Source organism: Globicephala melas, chromosome 3 (genome assembly GCF_963455315.2).
Source record: "Globicephala melas chromosome 3, mGloMel1.2, whole genome shotgun sequence".
Lineage (NCBI taxonomy): Eukaryota > Metazoa > Chordata > Mammalia > Artiodactyla > Delphinidae > Globicephala > Globicephala melas.
Window position 1 is genome coordinate 60,254,024 of NC_083316.1, and position 11,253 is coordinate 60,265,276.

Consider the following 11,253-nt stretch of genomic DNA (forward strand, 5'->3'; position numbering starts at 1 on the left):
CTTGTTTGGCCCAAGAATAAATTTGGGCAACTAACAAGCATTCATGTTCTTCTTCTTCGCCATCAGTATAAATAACTGTTTCACTTTCTATTTTCAGTGAAAGAATTTCCTTAGCTATCTTCTCCTGTAATTTATCTCAGTGTTTATCAGCCTTCATGTTAGGGTTTTTTTTTTTTTTTTATATTCTTTTAGTATCATTTAAGTTACTCTTCTTCAGTTGATTGCATCAGTGACAAAAAGCAAGTGGCAGCTTCTTCTCTAACAAAATTCCTCCATATACTCAATGCCATTAAGTTACTTCTTTTCCTCTGGTGAGATAATTCCAGTTTGGTTAAACTTTTTCTCATGCTGACAGGGATGGGGATTGTGTGTGTGTGTGTGTGTGTGTGTGTGTGTGTGTGTGTGCCCTTTTTATTAAGGAAAATTTCAAGCGTGTTAAAAATAAGAAAGTAGAATACTCTAAAGAACTTCCATGTACCCAGCACTCACCTTCAACAGTTCCCTGACTCATGGCCAATCTAGTTTAATGTCTTTTCTACCCACTTCACCATATCACCTACCTCCCACCCACTGGATTCTTTTGAGCAAATAGCAGAAATCTTCTCGTTTCAGCCGGGAAAATAGATGTTTGACTTGTGAAAAGGAAATGAACATTCAAACTCTTGCCTTTAGAATTCCTCTTCTTTTTGATGCTCAGCTTTAGTCTGTGGGTAAAAGGCAAGATAAATGCCTTTAATTCAGCGGAGAACTCAGGGGTGTAAGGACATCATTAAAGGGAGAGAGAACGGAAATTCTCCTTTCTGTAATTGTTGGGGCAGAGACATCTGACTTTCCTGGTGGGAATGTGTGTCCTGAAGGATGGGAATCCCACACCAGCCCACTCACACTCACTGTTGAACCTTAAACTAATTTTGGAATAAAAATTGTTTTAAAAGGAAAAGGAGCTTCAGAGCCATTTTGCCCAAGGTTGTCATATCCCTCCAGTGCAGAAGGAGGCCCAGTTAGGTCATGTTTAGGTTTGGTTTAGTATTTAATAATCTGTAATGTATTTTTCAGTAATATTTTGAGTATTTGTCTTGAATTATATAATCTCTTACAGACTCTATCCGGCACTGGGTAAATACTTGCTACCTAATTGTGTGTGTGAAAAGGGCTTTATAAGCTGGAAAGTGCCTTAGGAAAGCCTGTGACTATTATAGCCAAGTCAGTATTTGGGTGGTTCAAATGCTTTGTCAACTCTATGATTTTTAAAACACTTCATTTTTTTGTTATGAAAGTAAAGTATGGCTATTACTAAAGATTTTAAATGACCAAAACCAAGAATAACACAAGCAGAAAGAAAAAAAAAAACCTTAAAAAAAACCTGTTAACATTTTTGCATATTTCCTTTATCTTTTCTTATGCATGTATAAAAACATAACATGATAATTTTGAATCTAGAATTTTATATGCTAATTTTACAATTCAACACTTTAAAGACTTGCCTAGGGACTTCCCTGGTGGTCAAGTGGGTAAGACTCCATGCTCCCAATGCAGGGGGCCCAGGTTTGATCCCTGGTGGGGAAACTAGATCCTGCATGCATGCTGCAACTACGAGTTCTCATGCCACAGCTAAAAAAAGATACCCTGAATGCCGCAACTAACACCTGGAGTAGCCAAAATAAATAAATAAAAAATATTAAAATGAAATAAAATAAAGACTTGCCTAATATGAAGATAGATTATAATTTAAAACAATGTATAATTACAATTGATGTTTTAATTGAAAAAGCAATTTAACAGCAACATTAAAAGTTTTTAAAAATTTGTTTTATTGAAGTATAGTTGATTTATAATGCTGTGTTAGTTTCTGCTGTACAGCAAAGTGATTCAGTTATACACACATATATATATTTTCATATTCTTTTCTATTATGGTTTATTACAGAATATTGAATATATTTCCCTGTGCTATATAGGAGGACCTTATTGTTTATCCATCCTATATATAATAGTTTGCATCTGCTAATCCCAAACTCCCAGTCCATCCCTCCCCCAGCCCCCCTCTCCTTTGGCAACCACAAGTCTGTTCTCTATGTCTGTGAGTCTGTTTCTGTTTTGTAGATAAGTTCATTTGTGTCATATTTTAGATTCTACATATAAGTGATATCATATCGTATTTCTCTTTCTGACTTACTTCACTTAATATGATAATCTCTAGGTCCATCCATGTTGCTGCAAATGGCATTATTTCATTCTTTTTATGGCTGAGTAGTATTCCATTGTGTATATATACCACATCTTTTTTTTTTTTGCTGTACGCAGGCCTCTCACTGTTGCGGCCTCTCCCGTTGCGGAGCACAGGCTCCGGACGCGCAGGCTCAGCGGCCATGGCTCACGGGCCCAGCCGCTCCGCGACATGTGGGATCCTCCTGGACTGGGGCACGAACCTGTGTCCCCTGCATCGGCAGGCGGACTCTCAACCACTGCGCCACCAGGGAAGCCATACCATGATGTTTTGATTACTGTAGCTTTGTAGTATTGTCTGAAGTCTGGTAGGGTTATGCTTCCTGCTTTGTTCTTTTCCTCAGGATTGCTTTGGCAATTCTGGGTCTTTTATGGTTCCATATAAATCATTTTAGGATTATTTGTTCTAGTTCTATGAAAAATGCCATGGTAATTTGATAGGGATTGCATTGAATCTGTAGGTTGCTTTGGGTAGTATGGCCATTTTAACAATAATCTTCCAACCCAGGAGCATGGGATATCTTTCCATTTCTTTGAATCATCTTCAATTTCCTATATTAATGTTTTATAATTCTCAGCATGTGTCTTTCACCTCCTTGTTCATGTTTATTCCTAAGTATTTTATTTAATTATTTTTTGATGTGATTTTTAAAGGGATTGTTTTTTTACTTTCCCTTTCTGATATTTCATTGTTAGTGTAAAGAAATGCAACTGATTTCTGTATATACTCTTATATCCTGCTACCCTGCTTAATTCATTTATCAGTTCTAGTAGTTTTTGTGTGGAGTCTTTAGGGTTTTCTATATATAGTATCATGTCACCTGTATATAATGACAATTTTACCTCTTCCCTTCCAATTCAGATATGTTTTATTTCTTTTTCTTGTCTGATTGTTGTGGCTAGCACTTCCAATACTATGCTGAATAGAAGTGGTGAGAGTGGGCATCCTTGGCTTGTTCCATGTTTTAGGGGGGAGGCTTTCAGCTTTTCACCATTGAGTATTATGTTGGCTGTGGGTTTGTCATAAATAGTTTTTATTATGTTGATGTATGGTCCCTTTATACCCACTTTGGTAACAGTTTTTATCATGAATGGATGTTGAATTTCAAATGCTTTTCCTGCATCTACTGAGAAAGAATTTTAAAATCATCCATAATTCTATTAAATAACTATTAAAACTATTTTCATTTTCCTTCTTTCTATATGTACACAAAATTTCCATTGTAGCATACATATGATTTTTATTTTACTATTTTCACTTGTTTTGCTAAAAAATTTTTTTTGCATCCCTGTAGTCTTTTTTTTTCTTTTGCACTTCTGTAGTCTTTATAATTCTACTTTTAAATGGCTGCCTGGTTTAATCTTTTTGTCAGACAAACATGGATTTGAATCTCAGTTTGCTATAATCTACTTATGTGATTCTGGGAAAGTATTTTCTCTCTTTTTTTGAAGTGCTTTATTGAGTTATAATTGACATACAATAAACTGCATGTATTTGAAATGCAAACTTTAAGTTCTGACATGTATATACCTGTAAAAACATCACCACAATCAAGATAATGAACATACTCATCATGCCCAAAAGATTCTTCCTGCCCTTTTGTAATCTCTCCCTCTTACTCCATATAATTATTTTAGACTCACCCATGTCATTGTTATGAAAGTGACAGAACATTTGAACCAGGTTACTTAAAAAGACAAAACTGGAAACTTTGGAAGGAGACAGTTTAGCCTCCTGTATGACTCTGGCCTGGCCTCAGAGGCAGACCCTCCTAGGAATCTGTGGCAGGCTCAAGCACCTTTAGGGTGTCAGTTGTATCCCAGCTAATATTGATGGCTTATTTTTCACATATTTCCTTTTTTTCAGGCTCCATGGCCAAAGCCCCACTTTCCAGCAGCTCTGCTCTTTTTGCCTCCCACTTGTGGATTTTCAATAGCTTTTTTTTCTCTACAATAGTCCTTACTTTTAAACTCTCCCATATCTGATATTTCCATTTCTCTCATTCTTTGCATGCTATCTTGGATGTGAAGTTATAGCTTTTAGTCCTAAGGGTTATGACACACACCAGAAACTGAAAAGTAAAACTGTAATTAATGACTCATAGAGCAAGTAAGGTGCTGCTGGAGGACCCCTCTGGGCTATGAACAGGTATGTCTCCCCTGCCCACCTGGGATTTCCTGTCACCTGTAAATTTGTGTCACTGGCCCGACAGGGTCCTGTTGAGACTTCTGACATTATCTTTGTTTCTGAAAGTCTCCTGGAGGGCAGAGGCTGGGGCTGGCTTACAACACAGACAAGTTCCTGAAGAAGGGCCACACTCGATTTACAGTATCAAGCACACTCTGGGAGTTAGAGGGCTTCCAGATGCAGTCCTGCAGCCTGACACCAAGGGGCAGCATATACCAAAGGAAACATCTAGCTCTGCTAAGGCCAAGCAGAAACTAAGCAGAAACCACCCTGCTTTTAAACCCCCAGAGCAAAGCACACAGAGGCCATATTCTCATCTCTCGAATCAGATTACAGCATTACAGCTTTTAAATATCTATTAAGAGTTTTGCCTGCCAACTGAATTTTCCAAGAAGTCAATTTGTCGTTGAACATGATTTAAATATAATACTGCTGAGACCCACATACTCTGTAAGACTTACCCATTTTAGTGCATTTATAACTTCAGCAGCTTAATCTGAAAATAGTTCCAAATTCACACTCTTTCTATTCTTTTAAATGACTGTTGTCTGTCTGTCTCCTTTTCTTTCATGAAGCAAATTTTGTGTGTGGAATAATGGCAATCAAATAATTTCTTTGGACAGTTAAACCAGACAAGGCTCAACTCTTTGGAGAGCTTAGTTTCCCTCTCTGAGGCATTTGTTCATTAATCCATCCATCAGTAAAGATTTCTGAGCATTTCCATCATATGCTTGACCCTGTGCTAAATGCTGTGGAGTGCAAGGTTGAACGAGATATCAATTCTGCCATCAGGGGACCCATTCAAAGTCTAGAGAGTGGGGAGTATGTGGGCAAACCAAAAAAAAAGTGATTATAGGAATGTGTGATAAGTGCAATGATAAAAAAGAAAAAGAGATGCTCTGGGGGACAAGTGAGAACAGAGGTGGGCACCTATCAGGGTGAAGGTTGGGGAGTGGGGAAGCTTGCAGGAAAACTTCCAAGAGGAGATATTTGAACTGAGCCTTAAGTAATAGACAGAATTAGCATTCCAGGCAGTGGGCCCAGAAGAGCCAAGGCAGGGAAGAATGAGAGAGTACAACATTTTGGTCAGTTTGTAGGCAGGTCAGACCGTTGAATGCCCAGGAGTGTGGGTATTGATTTGTGTTTTAGATAAACTACTCTGACAGCAAAATGGAGCTCAGAATGGAGGAGAATAGTGAGTAGAGAGAGCAGTAAGGAAGCTACCACAGTAATAGAGACCAAAAATTACCAAGTCCTGAAGGTGGTGAAGAATGGAGAGAAATGGATAAGTTCAACTGATATTTAAAAATAGTGCCAGATGCCGGATGATGGGAGCAGCTGGATGACAGAGCTGGTCAATACAGCAGGAGGAGCAGGTGTGGGTGTGGAGAGGGCATGGGTTTTGCTTTGGTCCTAACCAAGTTTGAGAAGCTTGTGGGACACTCTGGTAGGAATGGGGTCCAGCAGGTGGTTGGATAGTGGTTTTGGAGCTTAATAGAGAACTCTGGGCCAAAAGATATGGTCTGGGGAGTGATTGAAATCATAGGAGTAGCTGAAATCGCCAGAGTTTAGGAGTTGAAGAAAGTGCATTCAGAAATGGGAGACTCAGGAAAGTGTGGTCACAAAGCTATAGGGGTGTTCTTGGAGGGAAGACCCAACATAAAAAAGATGTCAGCATTCCCTGCATTCTCTGTACTTAACACAGCCCCAATACAAATAGCAATGAGATTTGCTAAGGCAAAGTTCTTCTCCTGTATTTACACGGGACCTGGCATAACATCAGTGCCTGACAAATATTTCGTGACTATATGTAGGGACATGCGTCCAGTGGAATAATATGCAACTTCAGTGAAGAATGGGGTAGATCTATATGCTGATATAGTAAGATTCATATGAAGTTAAAAAAACTAGGTGCACACACGTTGATGCTGTTATGGATATATATATTTAAGGATATATATATATGTAATGTTGTATATAATTATATAAATGATAAACATATCTTTTTTTTTCTGTAAGGATAATAATAGCTGATACATACAAAGCACTCAGTGTGTTCCTGGCACATTTTTTTTTTTTTTTTTTTTTTGTGGTACGCGGGCCTCTCACTGCTGTGGCCTCTCCCGTTGCGGAGCACAGGCTCCGGACGCGCAGGCTCAGCGGCCATGGCTCACGGACCCAGCCGCTCCGCCGCACGTGGGATCCTCCCAGACCGGGGCACGAACCCGCGTCCCCTGCATCAGCAGGCAGACTCTCAACCACTGCGCCACCAGGGAAGTCCCCTGGCACATATTTTAACTCATTTAATCTTTTCTGTTGGGTAAGCTACTACTGTGATCCCTTTGATCCAGATTGGGAAACAAAGACACAGAATGTGAGTGACTAGCCCAGGATCACACGGGGGCAGAGGTGAGAGCTGGAGCCAGGCAGTCCGTACTTTCTACCACCGTGACCTGCTTCTCACACAGGAAAATGTTAACCTAGAAGGACGAGGGTGGGGAATGGTGGAGAGAGAATTTTACTTTTATTTCATACTCTTGAGTATTTAAAATATTATTTTACCATGCACATTATACTCCTTTAATCATTAAAAAAAAAACAATTTAAAAATATTTTTGAGAATTGGGCTTTAGGTATAAGCTGAGAACATCCCTGGGGACCTCTCCGGAGGGTCCAGTAGGCTGCCTCGTGGTAAGATGGAGGAGGCGGGCTGGTCGAGGACACATCCCAACAGGCTTGTGGAAAGGAAATACAAAGGAGATACTGGTTTGCTTTCCATATAATTAAAGTGGAGCCCTGAGAGCACAGCCAACATTTAAAGCACAGCGGCCAGTTTCTGGCTTTGGTTTTTCCAGTGACTTATTTTTTGTTAAGTTTCTCTCACTTAGAAATCCTCCCGCTGTGGATTCCTACATGCATGGCTTCTAGGGCTTCATTCCATGGATTTCAATTTTTTTAGTTTTTGACTAGGCAATACAGTCCTATAACTGAATAAGTTAAAATCAGTTTAAAAGGGGTAAATGAGAAATCTTACTCCTAACCGCTCTGTTTCCACCTTGGCCCTTATAGCTACTACTTTTTTTTTTTTTTTTTACTTTCTTTGGTAACCTTTCAGTGATTCCTTAGACAAATTAAAGTATATATACACATATATATTCTTAGCTTTATTTCTTTCCTACACGCCCAGGGTCGCTGCTTTGTTCCTTTTTAAATTGGCACGTGGAGAGCTTCCTCTTTTTTTTTTTTTTTTTTAACAGCTAGACGACTCACCACTGTCCATTGCGTTAGTTTAACGAGTCTGCTCTGAGCATATTCCCTTGACCTTGCTGTTGGCTTTGCTGAGGAGTCTCCAAGTTTGAACGAGTGTTTCTTCTCTGCTCCTCTATTTTTAGAGTTCTCAGTCATCAGCTTCCTAGCAACTGACTGCATTTGTACCCACACTCTCCGTAATGAGGGGTAACTGAAGGCTTCTCTTTCCCTCTTTGTCTTCTCTTCCAGGGTACACAGTGGGGGCCTGCCCTTCCCTGATGGCCCATGGGGCAGCAGCTCACACCTGTTCCTTCTCGTGATTAAAAACAGACTCAGAGTTACTTCCACTTGAATCTCTTGTCACTGCCAATTTTCATCTTCTTGGGAACAAATGTGCTGGGGTGAAACCCCCGGGTATATAGGCTTATAGTTTAATTGTAAACACCTGTTGACAGAGCCCTGCACTGGCTGAACAGGTATGAAGTTACTATTTCCTTCCTCTTTTTGTTTATTTTTAATCTGTGTTTATCATGACTCTGTATTTGTTGTCTGATTACTAACTTCCAAACACTTTGAACCGGCTCCATCGTTGGGGAGTGGGGATTAGGGAGGAGAAAAACTCACCCACAAAGATCTCTGTGGCTTGCTCTAGATGGGCAGAATGTTTGGTTAATTGATTATCATGGTTTAACAACCATCACCTGGGGCGTGGGCTGACCGGAATATTGATGGCAATATTCCGTTTTAATGAAGGCGTTGATGTTTCCCCACCCACTTATCCTTCACAAATGTTCTTTCCCTGGCTTTGGTGGCCTGCCCTGGGGTGGTCCCTTCTGCTGCCAACACGCCCGCCCAGTTGGAGATTGTCATGGACACCATGATTAGAATCTTCCGCTACTCCTGCAAGGAGGGGAACAGGTTCAAGATCAACAAGGGGGAGCTGAAAATGCTCCTGCAGCGACACCTCACAGAATTCTTCTCGGTGAGTCTGGCTTTTCTCTCCATCCAGTCGAGGGTGGATGCGGTGCACATTCAGGGATAGCCTCCATGTGCACCACCAACTCGTGTGTCCTGCCACACATTGTATAATTCCTATCGAGATTCTAAATACAGGGAAGCAAACACTAGAGACCTTTGTTTTCTGTGTCTGTAGGCATGTGCGCTTTTCTGTAGTGCCTAGGGTTAGGGTTTCCAGTGTTGGAAATTGTATTTGAGGCTTTTAGCAATTATTCAGTGTCGTAGTACAGCAAAGGTATAGCTAGTTATACTAGGAGTTATAGTTATAACTAGTGTCACAAGTTATACCCGGACCTCTGTCCTGCTGTCTATAAATGAATAAATATTATGTTTGGGGCCAGAAATGAAGCCTGGGGTACTTTATGATATGATGGCAAATAGTGAATAACAAATACCAGGTGAGTTTGTCAGCCAAGAACAAGCTGATTGGGATTGACCGAAAGGGTGTGTCTGGCCAGTGACCAGTTGGGTAACAAATAGATTTACATCTCAAAACAGCCAAAAGTTCAATAAAACCACACGTGAAACCTTAGAATGGAGTGTTTGGAGCCTGCTCTCAAGAAAATGCTCACTCTTGTGTTTTTGGAGTTGCCTCGAATTGGTTTTAGCACGTGTAATAGCCTGGCATGATGTTATTCTGTCCAAACCCTGTGTTAAGACGATAGTAATTATAATTATGACACTCTTTTATCCCCACCCTCTATGGGAAAAGCTTAAAGTAAGAATTTTTAACATACAATACCTGTTCAGTAATTTTAAGAGCCCCTGAGAACATTTTTCTTTTTCAAATTCAGTTTGGCTACTGTATTACATAACATTTAGGATAAAAAACTCGGTAGGCCACACTTGGCACATTGATTTATTCAAGTGAAATTTATAATTGTTTTTGATTGAGTTGATTTTGATCAATTCAGTTTAAATTTCCAACCATTTAATGGTTGGCAGCTAATGAGAGGACAATGGGGAGTTCTTGGAGGAAGTGAATTATACTTTTGGAAACATTTCTCATCAGCCTCTTATCATAGGAAAGGTAGGTGCTTCACCGCACCACCCTTTCTGAACCCTGATCTCCTCAATGGGCTCCTTGCTTTCCTTTCCACCTATAAAATGGAGTCATCCTTATAAGATCTACCCTTTATTGGGTGCCTCTGTTTTGTTTTGCGACACACAAAACAGGCTGCCAGCTAAAATATTATATGACCCATGCAATATTTGGGACATACTTATACTAAAAAAGTATTCATTGCTCATCTGAAATCCACATTTAATTGGGCATCCTGAATTTTTACTTGCTAAATCTAACAACGTGGTGCTAAGCACTTATAAAAGCGTGTTGAAGTAGCCCCCAAATTTGTGGGAGATATTTTTTTCCTCATTTGATAAATTAGGACATTTTAAAATGTTAAGTGATTTGCTCCAAGTCCCATTGTTGGTAAATGGCAGAGCCACTCACGATCCCCCTTTGGCTTCAAGGCTTCCTACTTTTCATGTCCCCCTGATTTCCTCCCCAGGTCCTGGCCCTCAGCCTGTCCAGCTCACTTGGATATGCTGCTGTTTGCTCCTCTTGGTGTTTAGGTCTGAGGATTATATGGTGGGGGTGGGGCAGAAGCCCAGACTCGTTTAGAATGTGTGCCTGGTTCAAACCTCCCGGCAAATAGGCTCTTGGAAATTGCTTTAGATGCTAAAAATGGAAATGCAAACTTTAATGTAGATAAAAGGAAAATACGATTTCAGTTGTCATCATGAACCTCAGAGCCTGGGAGTTAGAAATTTTCTTTCTCCTTTTAGTGTCAAAAGGATCCTGAGTTGGTTGATAAGATAATGTAGGACCTGGATGCCAGTAAGGACAACAAAGTGGATTTTAATGAATTCGTGGTCACTGTGGCAGCTCTGACCATTGCTTGTAATGATTACTTTGTAGAACAATTGAAGAAGAAAGGAAAGACAAGTAGTAATTTAATCTAAAGGCAGAAATATATCCACAGTTACTTACCGACTGTTCATCTATACCCTCCAGATCCATAGTAATGCCATATATAGTTCATCTATACCCTCCAGATCCATAGTAATGCCATTTATAGCTATAATATACATATAATTAGTTGCTAGTATTAGTAAATGATGCATACCTTAATATATTGACTTTAAATAAATATTCCAAATTTTATATGCCCTTCTTGAAATTTTCCTATATATATTTTTTAAATTGAAGACTAGTTGGTTTACAATGTTGGGTTAGCTTGAGGTGTACATCAAAGTGATTCAGTATCTAGTCTTTTTCAGATTTTTTCCATTATAATTTATTACATGATATTGAATACATTGGGTTGGCCAAAAAGTTCGTTCAGGTTTTTCCGTATCATCCTACAGAAAAACCTGAACGAACGTTCTGCCCAACCCAATAGTTCCCCGCGCTATACAGTAGGTCATTGTTATTTATCTTTTTTTTTTTTTTTTTTTTTTTTGCGGTACGCAGGCCTCTCACTGTTGCGGCCTCTCCCGTTGCGGAGCACAGGCTCCGGACGCGCAGGCTCAGCGGCCATGGTTCACGGGCCTAGCCGCTCCGCGGCATGT

The 11,253-nt window shown here is 39.8% G+C and overlaps 1 protein-coding gene across 1 annotated transcript; it reads left to right on the forward strand.

Annotated features, from left to right (window-relative positions):
- The first annotated feature begins 5,731 nt into the window (after positions 1 to 5,731).
- S100Z (S100 calcium binding protein Z) lies at positions 5,732 to 10,644 on the forward strand. Its single transcript, XM_030849188.1, is given in 3 exon segments — positions 5,732 to 5,791; positions 8,519 to 8,644; positions 10,468 to 10,644. Coding segments are annotated over 3 exon segments (363 nt in total).
- Positions 10,645 to 11,253: the final 609 nt, after the last annotated feature.